The sequence below is a fragment of the Manis javanica genome, chromosome 12 (genome assembly GCF_040802235.1).
Source record: "Manis javanica isolate MJ-LG chromosome 12, MJ_LKY, whole genome shotgun sequence".
NCBI lineage: Eukaryota > Metazoa > Chordata > Mammalia > Pholidota > Manidae > Manis > Manis javanica.
In genome coordinates, this window is record NC_133167.1 from 97,775,201 (window position 1) to 97,795,984 (window position 20,784).

The 20,784-nt window shown below is 35.7% G+C and overlaps 1 protein-coding gene across 1 annotated transcript; it reads right to left on the minus strand.

Annotated features, from left to right (window-relative positions):
• Positions 1 to 1,353: 1,353 nt before the first annotated feature.
• Positions 1,354 to 19,577, minus strand: FRG1 (FSHD region gene 1). Its single transcript, XM_017641785.3, has 9 exons — positions 19,293 to 19,577; positions 18,377 to 18,447; positions 12,543 to 12,668; positions 11,730 to 11,787; positions 10,029 to 10,143; positions 6,550 to 6,654; positions 3,278 to 3,369; positions 2,656 to 2,766; positions 1,354 to 1,454 (listed from the first exon to the last, which is right to left on the minus strand). The coding sequence occupies exons 1-9, from the start codon at positions 19,352 to 19,354 to the stop codon at positions 1,418 to 1,420; spliced, it is 777 nt and encodes a 258-aa protein (XP_017497274.1). The 5' UTR covers positions 19,355 to 19,577; the 3' UTR covers positions 1,354 to 1,417.
• Positions 19,578 to 20,784: the final 1,207 nt, after the last annotated feature.

The window sequence follows — 20,784 nt, forward strand, 5'->3', positions numbered from 1 at the left end:
GAAACCCTTATAATTAATTAGAGCAGGGAAAAAGAAACTCTAATATTAACCATAATAATGGTATCAAATGGATTCACAGGACCTGGAGGGCCACGTCAGGACTGGATCCTGCAGCAAGTCTCCTTTATGGAGCTGATATTGGTGGCTTAGCAGCCTTGCCGTAGAGGGACCATGTAACTCTAGAGTTGGTGACAGATGGAATATAGGCCGAGAACTTGACAATGTCTGGCAGTGTAGGCGAGGCCTCAGTCCTGGCTGGGCCCTGTAATTTAAGTGAACAGATACCTCTGTCCTTCTAAAGCAGAGTTCTGGTGGTGAAGCCTATGCATCTGATGATAGGCAATGTGATCATGGAATACTCGCAGGGTTAGATGACATGCATGATGAAGCTGACCCTTGAACAATGTGGGGGTTAGAGGCACTGCTCAGTCGAAAATTTGTGTATAACTTTTGACTCCTCCAAATTTAACTGTGGACCAAAAGACTTAATGATTACATAACAGTCAATTAAAACATTGTTCTGTATGTTATATGTATCATATACTTCTTACAATAAACAAAGCTACAGAAAATGTTGTTCCAAACGGTTGTAAATTTCCACAATTTTTAAAAAATATGTTCATTGAAAAAAAAATCTGTGCCTAAGTAGATTCATAGTCAAACCCATGTTCAAGGGTCAGCTGTACTGTGTTCAGGAACTCGAGTCCGGCTAGGAATGAACCGTCACAGCATAGCAGACTTTAGCAATGCTTAGTGTTTGAACCAACAGCTCCACTCCGCTCCACGACTGAGAATTAAGGCATTACATGCATATCCATTGTGGCTAAACTGTCCTAAGTAGGCAATTTCCCCAGTTTGCTCTCATCCTGTTCCGAGCCTGCTTACTCTATGATGATGTTTTCTGGTTGCATCCCACTGCCTGATACCTGATTTCTTTCTCTCTGCCCAGACCCCTTGGTTCTGCTATTTGGCTTGTGTGTGATTTGGGCAATATTTAAGAGAAAAAATCAAAGCCTTGCTGACTGACTGGACTGGGAATTTCTAAACTCCTTTTAAAGGTACTGATTAAGCATGTAATAAATCAAGTAATGCCAAGTCAGACTGTAAAGCAGTAAGAGATTCCACAAACTGCACAAGACACATCGGTTCATACAGAAGCACTTCATGCTTTAGAACGGGGATCCAGAAAAGAAAATAAATTCTGCATCACTTTACATGTGTACTCTAAGATTCATTCTCACGTGAAATAGTGCAGTTAACTAAAAGCACATCCTTGGAGAATCTCAATTAAGCTTGATAAACCTTGGTTAAACTAGCTACTAGTTCAGTAATAATTCCAAAATAGCCCAATAATTCTGTAAAAACACTTCCATTGATTATTTTATTCAGAAAAAAATAGAAGACAAACAAATCATGGTCATTTGCAGTATCTATCAGCTTTCAATTTGGCTCTCCTGTTTAAACAAAGACAATAAAAATTAATTTATGTAAAACACACCATATATAGTCAACTTCTACTAAATATAAACAAGTCCATGCATAGAAACTGGATTCTCAATTTTGGTTATTGTTATTACCACACTATTTATATTAACATGTTTTAATTAAAATTTTTACTTTTCAATCTTTTTATTAAATGGATTCTATTCTTATGAAAGTCTTTTCCTAATCTTTAACAAATGTTGCCTAAGGGCCTTTTCAATCCACAGTAGCAATTTTGATTGCCTCTGAATTTAAGCACACCTTGAACTATTTAAAAGGATGGCAATGTAATTTTTGTAAGTGAGGAAAGTTGCAGGACATGGAGCTTATTCCATTTCTTCTGAGTCCATATCCTGATTATTTTTTATATCCTATTCTTGATTTCTTAGAAATAGACACATGCTAATTTTCTCAGCTGGAAAACCTTACTTCATTTACTGATTTCAGTAACAACTTGATCAACTAGCTAACAGGAAATGTATGATAAAACACTGTCTTTATCAAGTAACGTAAAGAAATATTTAGGATAACTTTTGCAACATAGGACTTGAATGAGTGGCATATCACCAAAATCTCTTTTAATCTGACATTTATTAGATTTTTAGTTGCAAGATCACAACTAAACATCTCAACCCATTTTTCAAAGTTGTGAAACTAGGTCATTATTTATCTAAATAGAATAGTAATGAATAAATACTAATAATGAGCTATGATGAATAAATATCCTGCACACTTCCCTAAATTCAACTTAGTAATAAAAGTGCTTTAATTTTGTTTAATTTTATATACTTAGTAATTTTTAGAGTGATCATTTTGTCTGATTTTTAGAAACCTGCAGTATTCTAATAGAACCTATTGAATTTTGAAATTAGTCAAACTATTTCTGGCTCTGATTCTAATAGCTGTAAAAAGATGATGATAAATTTATAAAGTATTTTCAGTCAAATCTGAATTTCTTATAACAAAATAGGTAGGTACTTGGAATCTGGTTATTTTTAGATGTTCTTGATGATATCTTCCCAGACTTATATCCTTATTAGGTAATGTCACCACATTCACAAATCAGAAATAAAGACAAAAATTTGAAAACCATTATAGTTCAAAAGAACATTGGTTTTATATATGCCACTTCTATTGGCTACTGAACACTGTTGGAAGTAGAACTATACCTACCTGTCCAGAAGTGTTTCATGCAAAAATCCATCTTTCCGGGCCTTTTTAAGTATTTTACTGTCTTCTTCACTTATTTTAAGTTTGTGGTCTTGGAAGCTCTGAAATTTCTTCCTGTTAAGAAAATGTCATTCTTGAAAAATATATCAAACTTTGATTATAAATGCTTATTGATGAGCTTACAAATATTTTTAAAGTTTTCATTAAGAAAAAACTAACTGTATTTCTTTAATAACACACAGTTCTTTAAATACAAAGATGACCTTAGTGCTCCATTATCAAGGGTCACCTCACAAAGCCCCACTTATACCAGGGCAAGGGGGCCGGAGTCCCGTGTCCTGGCTGTGGAACAGCTTTTGGCTGACATCATGCACTGACAGTCACAGCCACTCCATCGACGAACAGGGAGAATGGCGAACCCATGTGACCTTAGCTATGAAAGCCAGCAGGATAATTAGGAAAATCAAAGCCTTGCGAACAGAAAGCATTCAGCTCGGTGCTGTCCTGGGGTCTATATTATGCTGCCTCTTCTTGTCCTTCAGATATTTTACTTTAGGTGCCTTAGGAAGTACGTCATTGTCAAGTCTGCAGGTCTAAAAGGAAAAGAATAGAAAAGAATACGTACACATAGTTGATTTCACACTGTTTAACATTTCCTTTGTCTTCTTCCGGAATATCATCTTTTTTCTTAGTTTCTCTTTCAGCACAGGATCTGATCTGCATATTGGAGATGAGAACCCAATGGGTTACATATCTGTCTTCCCTCTTCCCCACTTACTTATTACATAAGAACTTTCCGGACGACTTCCTATGCAAAAGAAAACAGCTTAGCAATCAGATGCAGAAAAAGACAGGTTCTAGATGTATGCTTTTGTTTATATATATACAGTTCATACAAATAATTACTCTTTTATGTTTCTCTAGAGCTCTTGCATTAGAAACACTTAACAGAGAATTATTTGAAAAACAGTTTATAGATCAGATCCTGCTGAGCAATAAGACAATTTAACTGATTTAATTTTGTCCTCAAAGTAATACAGTAGAATCAAATTATCGCTGTACATTATGCTTATTTTTATAACACTGTAAGTTTAAGATAGTAGTTTACTTTGCATATGCTATTACCCAATCCATTAAGACTCTGAACATAACACAATTTGCTTCTACCTAATTGGAATCCACCCCTTTGAAATATTCCTTATATCCTCATAAATTTTGACAGATTTTTACTATCATATGCCATACATTAATTTATAAATATATATATATTATATTATATATATAATATATATATTACAATTAGGATCAACTGAACAGGGCAAGAAAGTGACAGAATTCAGGGCCGTATATCTGCCAACTGCATCCCCAAAGACCCTTCTCTCCAAAGTGATCTCTGTGGCTCAGAGTCCAATTTCAAGACTGCTAAGAATGTGGTGACCAATAACGAATGTGCCAATTTGTAACACTTTTGGCTAGATGTGTCTCAGAAGACATGGGGAAATTCCTGGTCAGGGCCTGAGACACAATACTACTTTAGTAGGAGGGATTATGTTCTGGTAGGTAAGGCCACGCCGTAAAGGCGGATGGCTGACACAGGCTAACACAGCCTGCAATGTGAAAGGCAAGGTGGAAAGAGTCCTGGGTTACCATTGCTCAGAGATTCCAGGTACTGACTATCCAAACTGACCCAGGGAAATCTGACAGGTACTTTGTATAAAAACGGCTGTAATTGATGAGAAAGAAAGCATAGTGGTTACTTTTTCTGCACAAGTGCAAAGTACTGCACATATATTTGCATTGTCTGTCTTCAACAATCATATTTTTACAATGTAAACCAGATAAAAATAATTTAAGTATGATACAATAAAATTTAATATAAATAAAACTAAAAATAGTTAAGTCAGAAATCCACCAGCATTTTGTAAAATTATTTGAAAAAGTTTATAGATCAGATCCTGCTGAACAATTAGACAACAATTTAATTTAATTTTGGCCTCAAAGTAATACAGTAGGATCAAATTACCCTGTTCCCTGAGAAGCCGTGTGATATGCAATGTCTGAGTAGTTTCTGGAGTCAACTGAGCTGGGCACGCATATCTGTCCCTAAGGTAACTGGCTGTGTATCTGTGCTTTCACGAAGTGACTCATCAAAACCGGTAAATATATAAGGGTCAAAGGATGTTTCCCTCTCTGTAAAGTTAAGATAATATAATAATAGTGCCTTACAGGATTTTACAAAGATTGAGAAGCCAGTGCACATGCTGCTTGCAGCCGAGTGCCTGCGGTCAACCGCTTTAGTTTTGCTTATGTAACAGAAAAACGGTATGACTGACACTTCAAAATGTAGTAAAAGAATATCTAAATTACAGATTGAAATTATTTGAGACTTTGGCAGTGAAAATGCCTTTTCAGCAAACTATGGAAGATATACTGAAATGTCTAACTCCTGTGCTGTCTGGAGTAGTATCTCTTTTTCCATCAATCAATTCCAGATGATGAAGAGTTGACAATATCATTCTTGTTAAAAAAAATTAGCAATATTTTTCAAAGTAAAAAGATACTAAAAGACTATAAAACCGAGTACTATGAAAATTGAGAACTTAAAAAAAGTAAAATCAAATATATGATAACGGAATTTAACATTAAGCATGTGCAGATACCTCATAGATGTTTTTCAATTATGCTGGTAGCAGAGAAAAATTTAGGATGGAATTGTATGATTTATTTATAAGGATTAAGGCCACTTTGACAAGGCGTTTTCCCCTCTGTTTCTTTGAGCCTTTCTCTCCAGCCTTCCCTCCTGCATGACACACAGGGAATTTGGATCAGACTGGCTGGAACGGGTGAATTCCCAGCAGAGACAAGGTTGAGAATGCTCAGTACTGGGGTGGAATGCCAAGAAGAAAACTAATGCATCAAGAAGGCAGTAGTTATTTATTCACCAAAAAGATTCAGAATTTGAGGGCTAAAGCCCTGAGTTTTGCTGACTTTCATGTATTTTATAGTTACTAGCAACACAGATGCTCAAGTATTAAAATCCAAACAACCTAGTAACCTTCTCTGGTATATGCTGGGGGGAGTGTAAGTTGGTATAACCCCCGGGAAGGGCAATTTGGCAGTATCTAACAATTACAAATGCATATACCCACTGACCCTGTAAATCTGCTTCTGAAAATATAGCCTCAGATATACTTGCATACCTACAAAATGATGCACATTCAAAGTTATGTTCTGTAGTACTGCAAGAGCAAAAGACTAGAAATAACCTAAATTTCCATTTATAGAGAATTGATTAAATACATTATGGAACAACCCTAAAATGGAGTATTGTGTAGCTGTTACAAAAAAAGAGAGAGAGAAAACTTTCTACATGATGACAAGAGAAAAATCTCCAAGATACAATGTTAAGGAAAAAAAATCAGGGTCTAAAAGAGCATATACAGAGGATAACTTTAGTGTAGAAAATTAAAAACATTCATATTTTTATAAAGAAACTATTTATAAATATAGAGGGTTATAAAGGATGGGAGACATGTCCTCATATGTTTATATTTTTAAAATTTTGAACCATATGAACATATAATCTATTTAAAAATAAAAATTTTAAATTCAGGCAAGAAAAAAAAAGCAGGCCTAAAAGGCATATGGAACTACTTAAAAAAAGATACTAATACATGGAAATAAAAGCAAGGTAGCTCTTAGATGTAATCATCATTTCTCTTTCACATGGTACAAACAAGATAGCAATTATGGGATTTTTGTTAAAAATAGAGATTATTTGGAGCATAGTATAAAAGGCTATGAAATCTTAAAGAGTGATGATAAATGATTATTCAACATTTTAAAGAGCTGTAAGCACATCATATGTGATATGTGTTAGTCTACAGTCAAGATTACCTTTATCATTTCTTCTTCTCCTGCCGTTTTACTTTTAGCTTCTATATCGCCTGCTTCATTGCATCTAATAAAGCAGCTATTTGAGGCCAGTAAGGCCATTTTCCCCTATATAAAACAAAGTAACAAAAATAGTTATGACAATACCTACAAAAGGATTCTTAAGTCTCCAGACTAAATTAATATTCCCATGGTTTAAAGTAATCAGGAAAAGGAATTTGGAGAAAACATGGAAAATAAAAAAAATATAGAAAAGAAAACCAAAATCACTTATAGTCTTATTACTCAAAGATAACCACAACAAATATTTCTTGCATATTCTATTAATAGGACGAAATTCTAATTAGATCAAATAGAATTGCTTCCTTTGGCCTCAAAGATCTATTGAGGATTTAACTGATTTAGTTAAGTTTGAAAAAAACTAGCTTTAAAGACTAAAAAAATTGTAATATTGTAACATGATGCATGAGAATTTACTCAAACAACTGTGTTTTAAGTAAAAATTTTCTCCCTAATTAGAAAATATAAAAATATGGAAAAGCTACCCTTTGGGGCCTTTGAATTTATTGCTCAGAAATTTAAGAATTAATGTCTGAGGAACTTTTCTATGTAGAAAGACATACTAATACTCTTTAGTTACTTAATGCTCAATGTCTTAAACTGATTCTAAAAGAACTTTGAAAATTAATTTTCTTGTATACGTAAACCTAAATTATAAATTTGATTATTTGAGTTCCCTTAACAAATAGAAGGTTTAATTATAACTTGTATATGGCTGATTTTTTTGGAAACTTTGAACACCTTAAACATCAAACCATTCGCAATCATTATAAAATGTATTAATAACCTCCTATTATATCCAGTTTCAGAGGTGCTAATAACATGAATTTGATTTCTTATTTGACAAGGTAAGGGCTGGATTTTCCATCATCTCAATGACTTCATGACCTTGGATATGGCTACAGAGGACAAGACAATTTAAACCCGTGCTGCTTATTTTCAGCTGAGTTTCTTCTCCAATGAAGTTTCACTTATTACATCAGAGACTTTTAAATCTCTCTCTTTCAAATTTAAATTTTTAAAACTTAGTGTCTTTCTCCACAAAAAAGTGAAATGAACTTGCCTTAAGTTTTGTCTGAGTGGTAGTTTCTGACTCATTTTCCTGGCCTTATGATATAGTGGCCTTTTCTGTTGATAGAATTTTTATTATAAGGTATCTCTTATATTAGTAGGATCATCTAGAAGGGGGTTGCAACCCAGAAGTGGTTCATGAAATCAATTTAGTGGATCCTGACCAGTACTGAAAAAAAAAAAAAAGGACATAGAAAAAGGGGTGAAACAGAAACTATTGAAGTGCCCAACAGGGAGGTAAACAGTACTCTTCAGTACTCTGCTTCAGTTATACGTATGCGTGTATTGGACTTCGATGCAAAAATGTTTTTTCACTTAACGGGGTAAAAAAAAGTTTGAAAATTACTGACCCAGAGATTTCATCCCAGGGGAAGAGGTAATGAGTCTGAGTAATTACCTCTTTTGGGGGGCTGCTTGACTAATTTATCATCTTAGAAAATACTGCCGGGTCCCATTTTGAGCTGATTATTGCACACCACCATGGGTGGTGCACAACCACTGAATTCCTCTTCTGTTTGGTGCCCACCAGCCCTTGCTGTTCTTCATACGGGATCTACTTTGGGAGACTGTTCAGCTCTCCTGTATTTTTTTTCACTCTTTCCTGCTTACACAAATAGAAAAAGGAACTTTTGCATTCTGAATATCAGATAAAGACTTAAAACAAAATATCCATACACTGCAGACTGCCTACTTACTAAAATTAATAAGAATATATTATCATCCTTTTGCTAAAACTTTTTGTATGTTATTTGCTTTTCTCTTTGCACTTCATTATGAACTCAAAGACATTACAGAATAAATTTCAATGAACCCTTTTACAATTGTTTTTTTATGCACAAACTGTCACAACCTGGCCATCCCCTAAGGTTGCTCCATTGTCCTCTTAACCACAAGTCCATAACATTTTTGAAGGCATCCATAATTTCTGCTAAGAAGATATTCCTGAACTATCCTGTTTTCCTGCCTCAAGATGTAAAACTGGCCATCCTGTGAAGACTCCTGGATGTTTAACGAAAAATAAGAGAACCAAATTCAAGCACCAACAGTGAACAGAAATGATGGTGGGTGAAAATACTACTGCTATTTTTGCTGCACTATTTCCCCCCAGTTTTATAAGACATAATTGACACAACGTTACTTTGTAAGTTTAAGGTGTACAGACAGCATAATAGCTTGACGTATGTACACCGTGATATGACTGCTGTACTGTTTACTTAAGAGTCTATCATTTCACACAGAAACAATAAAAAGGGAAAGCAAAAAACCTCTTTTGCTTGTGAGAACTCTTAGAACTTTCACATACATCACACGGCAGTGCTGACTATGGTCCTCGTGTTATACATCACGTCCACAGTACTTATTTATCTGTAACTCTCAGTTCGTACCTTTTGACCACCTTCCTCCAAATTCCCCCTCCACCTCTGGTAGTCACAAATCTGATCTCTTTTTCTGTGTTGGGTTTTAGTTTTTGTGGATTCCACATATAAGGAAGGTCATCCAGTATTTGCCTTTCTCTTAGCATTGATGCCCTCAAGGTCCATTCCTATTGTCACAAACTGCAGGATTGCTGTTTTTTACGTCTGAATAATATTCCATTGTATACACACACCACATTTTCTTTATCTGTTCATTCACTGACAGACACAGGTTGTTTCTCTGTCCTGGCTATTGTGAATGATGCTGCTGCTCTGAACAGGGGAGTGCAGATAACTTTTCAAGTTAGCATTTTCATTTCCTTTTGATATATTCTCAGATGTGGACTGTTGGGTGATATGGTAGTTCTACTTTTAAATTTTTGAGAAACTCCATACAGTCTAGCACCAATTTATAATCCCATCAATACTGTGACCGGGATCCCTTTCTCACGTCCATTTATCTCATCTTTTTGATGACTGCCATTCTGACAGGCGTGATATCTCACTGTAGTCTTTATTTGCATTTTCCTAATGACTAGTGATGTCGAGCATCTTTTCATGTACTTACTGGTCTTTCGTATTGTCTTCTTTGGAAAAACATCAGGTCTTTTGCCCATTTTTTTCACTGGATTATTTGAATTTTTTTGCTGTTGAACTGTATGAGTTCTTTATGTATTTTGGTATTAACCACTTATCAGATATATAGTTTGCAAATATTTTTTTCCCATTCTGTAGATTGTCTTTCACTTTGCTGTTTCTTTTGCTAGATTGTATTATTTTTTGAGATCTTTTTAGGCTACGAATTCATTTTATTTTTTAATTTAATGTATTATTACACATAACTTGTCTTTCTTCTTTAGAATAAATGCTCTCCTTTACTGTCAAAGACTTTCTCTAACATTGACAAGAGCTTTTATAAACTGTATTAGCACTTACATCTTGGAAGACCGGTTCCCATTGTTCTCTCGGTCCGATGGCATCCGAACGCCCGACAACAAGTCCGTCTGAATTCACGCCAAGGTATTTTCCATAGCCAGATTTGAGGGCGATTCTTCAGAGGAATAAAACAGGTAATGTTAAAAACTGAGAGAAAGAAAATTAAATATGGAACAGAAAAATGTGTGTGTATAAATATTCAGACCAGCCACAGTCCAAATGTTCAACGCCACATGTGGCTACTGGCTACCATAATGGATGATACAGTTCTGTATATACATTTTTATATTGCTTTTTAATGCAAGCATTATATATCTTGTATAGCAAACATTTTCCAAATTAATTATTCTTCAAATTACTACTGTTGGTGGATATATAATGTTCTATTATAATAATCAAAATTTATTTTTTCTGTTATAAATAGGGCTGGTGGTTATCTTTTCTGTACGTAAAATTGTTGATTTATCATTAGAAGAGATACCTAGAAGGGAAATCACTATATATTAGGGGGTACCAACTTTAAGGGTCCTATACATGCTGTCAAATTGCTTTGCAAAAAAATTTGTATCAACTTACATTCTTACCTCAAATAGGGAAGTTTTTACCATAGATTTGTTAACACTGTGCCTTTAAAAAAATCTGATATGATGGAAATAGTATTCTATTTAATTTGCTTTTTATTAGTGATATTTATACTTCTTTAAGTTTTTAGTTTTTAAAATTATCTTTTTGTCCATTTTTCTACTGAGGCCTTACTGTTTTTCTTAGTGTTATGAATACTGTACATACCTGTGAGGAGCAAAAACTCCTTGCCTCTTAAAGTTGTTGCAAATATTTTCCTCATTTGCCTATTTTGTTTTCAACTATAAAGAAGTTTGTGTTGCTTTTTCTTTTTCTTCTTCTGCTTTTATTATTTAAAAGTCAACAAGTATGGCCATTCAAAGTAGGTATAAAAACAATCATCTTAATGTGATGTTTTTCAAGAAAAAATATGATTTCTAATTTTGTAGTCTCCCAATTCCCTGTGCTGCCAGGGAAATGGCTTTATGCTTGTTTACAGGTTAATGATAATACAAATCATTATCATGTTGAGGGAGCCACTTATTGGAATACTGAAATTTAATGTCTATATCTACTACCCAAAGTATCATTCTGTACTTTTGATTGTGAGAATAAAACAGGTCAGTTTATAAACCAAAGTAAAAGTAGTGAGCAAAATATTCTTTTGGTCTTTATGACTATGTAACATTCTCTGCTGATATCAACAATATTCCTTTCTTCTATCTTCCTATTTGTCTCAATTTCTGACCAGTGAGTTTACATATTATAGCAATATCAGACCAGGTTTTGTCTTACATCTGTTATCTTCCCATGATTTTTCTAATGCATGTCTTATTTGGTCTGTGACATTATTAACCTTCATTTTCTCTAGCATAGTATTGTAGGAATCATAATGTACATTTTTACTGGGAGCTTCAACTTTCTTTTAAAGACATAGTTATTGCAAATGTAATTTAATAATACCTACATATTTACTGGATATATAAATAATGTTGTAGTTTTTAAATATCACTTAAAAATTGTTTTGCTTTTTAAATCACAATTACTGTGTAGGCTTAGTTTAGCTAGATACTGGAATATTTCAATGAATGAAATGAAATAAAAAAAAAGATTTTTAATTATAGTTCAGTTCATGCTTACCTGGAATCAGACAATTTGACAGCTGTAAACTGCTCTGGAGGACTAGGGCCCTCATCAGCTGTAAGAGAAAAAACATTTTGAAATAATTTTGACTTTCATTATAAATATACATGTAAAGACATTCTTCAGGTTTTAAAAAAGTAGTTTTAAAATTAAATGTCTATCATACCATATAACTGTAACACAGTATTCACAGTATCATATTTACTTTTTCTTATAAGTACAGTGTTTAGTTTTATATACCTAGTAATTCAGACCTGGTGCTTATTTAATCACTTCTAAGATATTTTCTCTTTGTGTTTTAAAACAGTAAACTAATAATCATTTAATATTTTAAAAAACTAAATGCTTTAATTTATTCAAGGGATGGCCATTCAGACCAAAAGATACTGCTTTTTATTTTTTAATTATCTCATTAGTGCCTCTTCTGGTAGGCTAAGAAGAATGAGAAAACTTTAAACTGTTAACAATGCTTCAGGACAGTTTTGGCAAAAGGTCTAAAGAATAAAGGAATCAAACCTTTAACTCAACCAGGTTTTCTTCCTCTTTTTACTTATTATTTCAAATACTCATGTTGTTTTTGATTTCCACAAGATACTCTTCTGAACTGTACGGAATGTTTTCAAGTGCTCACACTGGAAAGAGGGAGTTGCCAACATTTGGTGAATTTTGATGAAAGAAAAAAGTGGAAGAGTCAAATGCAGTGGACTCATTCCTTTGGAATATATTTGAGAAGAGTTAGAATTTGGCCTAAGTGACTATCATAAAACATGTACGTTAAGTGGCCTTCCAGTGCTTCTCTCAGACACAAACCTTCTTTATGAGGAGCCCCCAGGGTAAAAAGTCCGTTGTCAAGTGCATGTATGTAGGTTCCTTTATCCATTTCAATCGCTATGGTTCCGGAAATTTCACCGAAGTTTGTTACTGTCCACCAGATTCCTAAAAAATAAAATCAGTATTTAAATTTATATTTTAGATTTGACACAAAATTCTTATTGTTGCTCTACTTATTTTTAAGAACTTTTTATTTTGAAGTTGCAAGAAATAATACTGAGATTTCATAGATCTTTTACTAGCTTTCTCCCAATGGCAACATCCTACATGGATACAGCACAGTATCAAAATCAGGAAAGTGACTCTGATGCTGTCCATGAGCCTTATTGGCAGTCATCAGTTTTACACGCACTTATGTGTGTGTACGTGTGTGTGCAGATGAAGATGATTACCACCAACAGTCAGGTTAGGTTCTTTTAAAAATATAACATAGTAGTACATGTGAAAGGACAAAATGATATAGAGAGAGCAGTCAGTCACTCTCATTCCGGCCACCATCCATCCGTGACTGCTTTCCAGAGGCACTGACTTCCTTAACCTGTTCCTCAGGTATCCCTCCAGAGACACTTCCCTAGCATAGTATTCATAACTATGATTTTAGATTAGAAACAAAACGAGCAGAGACTGTGTCTATGGTACACTAACAAATGTAAAACTCCAGGGTCTAATTATTTAAGCAGTTTTGCAAAAGTTTGTATTTTAACAGAAAAAAATGGTCTCAGATCTTTTCCCAAACTTCTTTATTGCACTGTAATTGACATATATTAGTTTCAGGTGTACAACACAATGATTTGTTATTCGTACATTGTGAAATGATCACAATTAAGTCCAGCTAACATGAATCACCACACATAGTAACAAATATTTTTTTTTGTGATGAGAACTTTTAAGATCTATTTCCTAACAACTTTCAAATATCCAATTCAGTATTATTAAATACAGTCACGATGTTGTACATTACTTCCCATGACTTATTTATTTAATAATTAGAAGTTTGTACCTTTTGACCCCCTTCATCCATTTTATCCACCCCACCCCCTCCCCCTGGCAACCACTAATCTGTTCTCTGTATGATGAGTTCGGTTTTTATTTTTGTTTTTTATGATTCCACATATAAGTAAGACCATAGAGCATTTGCCTCTCTCTGACTTACTCTATGTAACATAATGTCCATGCTCAAGGTCCATCTGTGGTGTCACAAATGGCAAGATTTCATTCATTTCTATGGCTGAGTAATATTCCATTATATATGTATACACGTTTTCCTTATCCATTTCATTCATTCTTTGGATGGTTACTTAGGTTACTTCCATGTCTTCACTATTATACATGATGCTGCAATGAACATCTGGTTTTCTAATGAGTTGTAGGAGTTCTTTATATATTTTGGATATCAATCTCATCAGATATATGACTTGCATGTATTTAATCTCATTTAGGAGGTTGCCTTTTCATTTTTGTTGATGGTTTTCTTTGCTGTGTAGAAGCTTTTTCATTTGACATAGTCCCACTTGTTTATTTTCCCTTTTGTTATCAAATCCAAAAAAACCTTCACCAAGACTGATGTCAAGAAGCTTATCACCTGATTTCTTCTAGGAGTGCTATGGTTCCAGGTCTTTCAAGTCTGTAATACATTTTGGGTTGATTTTTGTGTATGGTAAAGGACAGTGGTCCAGTTTTCCTAACACTGTTCACTGAAGAGAATGTACTTTCCTCTTTGTATATTCTTGGCTCCTTGGTCATAAATTAACTGACCATATATCCATATGTTTATTTCTGGGATCTCTTTTCTCTTCCATTGATTGATGTGTTTTTATGCCAATAACATACTGCTTTCATCACTACAGCTTTGTAACATAGTTTAAAATCAACGAGCATGATGCCTCCAGTTTTGTTCTTCCTCAAGATTGCATTGGCTACTTGGGGGTCTTTTTAGTTCCACACAAATTTTAGGATTATTTATTCTATTTTGTGATGCCACTAGAATTTTGATTGGGATTGCACTGAATCAGTAGATTGCTTTGGAATAGTATGGACTTTTTAACAATATTAATTTTTCTAACTCATGAGAGTGGAATACCTTTCTATTTATATGTGTCTTCTTCAATGTCTTTCATCAATGTTTTACAGTTTTTAGTATATAGGTTTTTGAACTCCTTGGTTAAATTTATTGCTAGGTATTATATTCTTTCTAATGCAATTGGATTGAATAGGTTAATAAATGGCATTGTTTTCTTAATTTTTTTTGCTAGTGCTTATTAACGAATAGAAACACAACAGATTTTTGTATGTTGATTTTGTATCCTGCAACTTAACTGAATATGCTTATTCTAACAGTTTCAGGCAGTCTTTAGGGTTTTCTATATATATCATGTCATCTACAAAGAGGCAAATCTGTATTTCCTTTCTGATTTAGATGCCTTTTATTTCTTTTTCTTGCCTAATTGCTCTGGCTAGGACTTCCAATACTATGTTGAATAAAAATGGCAAGAGCAGGCATCCTTGTCTTGTTCTCCACCTTAGAGGAAGAGCTATGACTTTTTCACTGTTGAAGGTGAACCTAAATTATACTTTAGCTAAAATAGAAATATGTCAATCATTAACAGCATATCAGATGATATTAAAGATCGTTAATTTTGTTAGGTCTTATAATGATATAGTGTTATATATTAAAATAAAGAGCAAAATAGAAGGAAGGAGAGAAACTGACTTTATAAGAAATGCACATATACATATATGGGTAAAATGACACAATATCTGCGATTTACTTTAATTCTCCAGAAAAATTGTATGTGGGGTATTATCTCACAGCATGGATATGTGTAAATGAAACAAGACTGGTAAAATATTGATAATTGCTAATGCTGGAGGCATGGATGTATGGGAGACTTATTGTATTCTTTGCTCTACTTATGAATTAGAATTTTCATAATTAGAAGTTTTAGTAATTAAATTAAGCACACTGCAAAGAAGTTTCTATACATCTAAATAGGGCAGGCTTTCCATTACTAATAAAAAAAGATTAGTAAAATTTTAGCTTAAATGATGATGGGTCTTACCTAGTACTATATACAAATCAGCTTAAGAGCTGAAAATGAAACCAGTGTAATTCACTGGCAGATTAAATGGAGAAAGCCATGTAATCATTTCAATGATGCAGAAAAAATGATTAGATAGGGAAAAAACCACCCTTTACAATAAAAACTCCTAGGAAACTAAGTTTAAAAGGAAACATCTTCATTCTGACAAAAGGTTATCTACAAAATTCTACAGCTAACATCTTATAATGTACTATTAAAAGCTTTCTGCCTAAGATTGGGAATAAGACCATTATGTCTGCTCTTACCATTTCTGTCAACATTATAGAAGTCCTGGCCAGTGCAATGAGAAATAGAAAAGAGATAAAAACACAAAGATTGGAAAGGAAGAAGTAAAACCAAATTCATAGTGAACAGTTTATAGATTTCTCAGTTTTCTACGTAAACAAACAAACACTAGAACTAATAAATGAATTTAATGATGTCTCAGGCAACACAGTCAATATACAAACATCAATTATATACCTTATCCTAACAATAAATAACTGGAAAAAAAATTTAATTTCTACTTACAGTACTGTAGAATTATAAATCATTAAGAATTTAAAAAAACTTGCGAGACTGCTACACTGAAAACTGCAAGTTATCGAGTCAATATTAAGATGTTGACTCTTCCTAAATTAACTAAATTCAATCCAATTCTCCCAGGAAATCCAACAGGATTTATTGTAGAATGTAATAAGCTGACTATAAAATTCATATGGAAATGCAAACAATCTAGAATAGTCAAAACAACCTTATAAAAGAAGTATAAAGTTGGAGAGCTCACACTATCTGATTTCAAGATTAATGAAATGTGAGAGTTAAGACAAATACATCAATGGAACAATAGACAAACTGATGGAACAAAATAGACCAGCACATATAAAGTCAGTATGTTTTTGACAAAGACACTCCTCTAGGGTTCACAGATCCTGAGTCCAGGGTGTGTGTTGTGTGGGTGTGTTTTCCATCACGACATCAACAATTCTCCTGTGCCAGGAGGGTGTCTGAGAATTCAACCCAGTTGTGACACCATCAGCCTGCCCGGCGGCACATGGAAGCATCTGAGTTCCCCAAAAGTGGAAGTTCTCTCAGAAGGGGAGTGGGGTGCAAAAGGGAGAGCAAAACGCTCTTCTCAAGGGGTTTCTGTGAGGGCTTCATGGCACAGCCATGACTGATTAAACCACTGGCTACCTGCTGAGTCAACCTCCAGCCTTCACCCTTGCGTGGGGTGCAAAAGTCTCTCATTATTGTACAAGACACCCATTCATCTTTATGGCTCTGAAGTGTTTTCAGTAACTGTGAAGTTCCAATGTACCTGAGAGAGATTTGAATCATCTGAATGACCAAATATATACTTCTTGTAACTCACTCTATTGCAGACACCAAGCAGTTTAACAGAGAAAGGAAAGTCTGTCCACCAAGGAGGCTGGAACAACTGGGCAGCAATATGAGAAGGAAGAAAAAAAGAACCTTGACTCTACCTACTTCACATATACCAAAAATTAATCTGAGATGGATCACAGATCACAGATCTACTGTAAAAGCTAAAACTATGAAAGCTCTTCTAGAAAATGTTGAAAGGATATCTTTAGGACCTCGGGGTAAGTATTTAAATTGGAGAAATAAGGTGGTAGCAGTAATAGAAAAAAATTAATTGGGCTTTATAAAAGCTCACAACTTCTATATATATATATATATATATATCAAATTATTATATTGTACACCTACAACTAATACAATGTTATACAATCAATTATATCAATTACAAAAATTGAAAACTGCTTATCAAAGAAATACCATAAAACAAATGAAAAGTCAAAACAGAGACTTGGACAATAGACATGACAGAATTTTAATGCTTTCTTGGTGGGAGTATAAAAATGGTACAACAACTTTGGAAAATTTTTTATAATTTCTTATATAGTTAAATATTCACATGTCCTTGGACACAGCAGTTCTGTGCCTATACAGCTAATCAAGATACTTACCATAATTTTGGAATTGATTTGCTATTTAAAAAAAGTAAGGTTTTTCTAGAGTATTAGCTTTATACCATTCATTACCATTCATATAAAGTGTGAAGGAGCCATAATACCAAGTTTCAAAATGCAATTTGCCAGGTATTAAAAAAGAAAAAAAATTGCTTTAAAGTATAGGTGTGGAAAGGATAGTAACAGAGAGGATGGTATCTCTGTCACTACACAGTAAACAGGCTGGTTAAGAGTGTTTAAGTCAGTGTATCTCTGGTAGCATTTACAGGCTACCTCTGTCTAAAATTTTCATTCATTTCACAGTACACAAAGTAATTATTTTTACTATGAAGTAAATATTTATATTTCCTTTAGAGCCACACAAATCACTGGCTTCTACAATTAAAATGCATACATGCTCAAAGAAAATAACCACAGTAAAATACATTTGGTTAAGTAATATTTATCTGTATTCGGCCTTTAAAATTATATATCAGAATCCCTGCTGAATCAGAGAGCTACGTTTCCTCTCCTGTGTTTTGTTCCTGACAATGAAGAAAAGGCAGCAGCATTTACTGTGCTAGCGAACAGAAGGAACTGACAACGGTAAACAATATTTGAGCACTTTAAGACAAACATGAATAGGTCATAAATTCCTTCCACTTTCTTTTTACTACTTACCCCAGCTAAGAAAGTATTTTTAAAGGGATCTCAACCAATGTTAACTCTTCTCAGAACCAAGTATAGAAAACTGACTTACCAACAATGTCAAGTTGAGTTTCTTCCTCTTCTTCTCTTTTCCTCTTCTTCTCTTTGCTTTTTTTCTTCTTACTACACGAGATAATAAAGATAAATTTAGATATATTGACTTGCACATGAAGTATCACTAGAGGGAATCTCAGAAGAGTATTTAAGCTGTACATTGACTCATAAATCATGGATTTACAATGATTTATGTTAACACACCCTCTTACCTCTCACATTGAGAAGCACTTCTGATCTGTACATATTATGTTAAAATTAAGAGAACGGCCTCTGGAGCCAGGCTGTCTTTTCAAACCCTGAAACTGTCACTTCTAAGCTCTATGATTTTTGGAAATTTTACTTAAATCTCTCTGTGAGCCCGTTTCCCCTCCTATAATAACTGACCCAACTCTTACTATTATTTATTTTTTAGGAGAGCGCAAGGCAGAGGCTTTTATTTAGTGAGAAAGCAAGAGGACAGAGCTCCCGGCTCAGGCCAGGAGGGGACAAGGGAGTCCCCTGACCCAACTCTTAAAGTGATGATGAGCTAACACGAATCATATGTTGCCGGTGAGAATGTAAAATGGTACAGCCGCTATGGAAAAGAAAACGTTAAAAGTTCCCTCAAAAAGTTAAAACACACATCGTATGACCTAATAATCTACTTCTACGTAGACACCCCCCGCCAAAAAGAAAACTTAAGTTCACACAAAGACTTATAAAAGAATATTCACAGCAGCGTCACTCTTAGCAGCAAAACGTAGAAACAATCTAAATGTCCATCACCTGATGGGTGGATGAACAAAATGCTACACCGAACCCGGCGCAGCCTCTGCGCCCCGGGACAAGGGGCCGGGCCGGGGCTGGGGTCCGACCCACAGGGCCCCGGAGAGTCGCGGCGGGGGGCGGAGGGCAGGAAAGAGCAGCCTCACCTCTGAGCCCTGGTTCCCTTGAGCACGAGCTTGGTGGACTTGACGTAGGAGTACTCGGCCATGGCGCCGGCGGGCAGGCGGGCGGGCGAGGCGGGGCCGGCTCGGGACGGAACACCTCGTCTGGGGCCGGCACGCGCGGGGGAGGCGCAGGGTGGACACGGAACTCGGCCTCCCTGGAGGCGCGCGCAACGGCAGGAGCTGACCGGTCCGCCCTGAATCCACGGCCTCCTTCCCCCGAACACTGAAACCCAAATAGAGAGAGATCTACTTCCTGTTTACTGCCTGGCGCTACGGCACCTGCAGAGGCCCAAATCCATCAGCGCACAGTGTCTCTGCAGGGCTTCCCTGACCGAGGCGACGCGCCCTCTGCTGGACGCGGCGGGAGCAGCAGCCGTGGTTGGCATCTCGAGCCCTCTGCAGACAGCCTCCGGCTGGGGACGGGGGCCTAGGCGACAGTGTGGTGGCCCGAGGGTGAACTGACTATGTCAGCTCTCCGCGTTCAGCTACGGCGGGGTCGAGTGCATTATCTGGCTTTGGATGACTTTACTAGCCATTTCAATTCCATAAACTATTGTATTGTTTTAACTAGGGAGCCTGATGTAAGGCGCAGGACAGAATTAGGGAATAAAGCAAAAGACAATAATTAAGTGCCAACATTGGGCCCATTTCACAAGCACTGTAGGAATTTGGGTGGAGGTTGCATGGAAAACTAATGGAATCAGAGAGGGCTCTCTGTTTTGGATGGGTCTTGAGAGAGGCCTTCATTGTCAAAATCTCCTGAATCTTCCTCGTGCCTGCTAGCTCAGCTTCTTCCACCGGTTTTGTGATTCACCTCCCTGACGGCCATTTCTCCCCCTTCCAAACCATCTTCTCCAGTGCTTCCCAAGTGATTTTTAGAAAGGAATAGCTGATTATTATGTAAAATCTAGGAAAGGCAGTCTACTGCTTTCTGGAGGGTAATTGATAGCCTCATTTAATAAACTGTTAATGATCTGACCTCTTTTCCCACCCCTTAGCCTCTGTTTCCTCAGTTCCTGTCACATTAAATTACTGCAAATGTTTGAATGCTCTGAGTTTGCTTTAGAGAGGGTATTGTCTGCGTCTCTGATAAGGTACCCAGCTCTGGCCTCCTCCTGGGGCTTGGTTAGGTAGATGATAAAGGCTGGACAAATCAAGGAAGGTCACAGGATATCCACCTTGGTGTTTTGAGTCTCTGCTGCATGCACACCTCCCAGGACAGACAGCAACATCGACAGAGAGAAGTGCCTCCGACATATATCCCTTCACTCTCAGCCAGTGAATTCTGGGCTGGGGAGCCAGCATTCCTTCACACCTTGACTGGAGAGGGACTTACAAATGTCCTGACAGAACGAGTGAACCAGCAGAGGACTGCAGTGGGATGTGGAGGTCTTGGAATGTGAAGCATTGTTGACTAGGAGCAAATGGCAATAGGTGACCAAGGAACTTCAGAAGTGGGTGCCAGTACATGCCC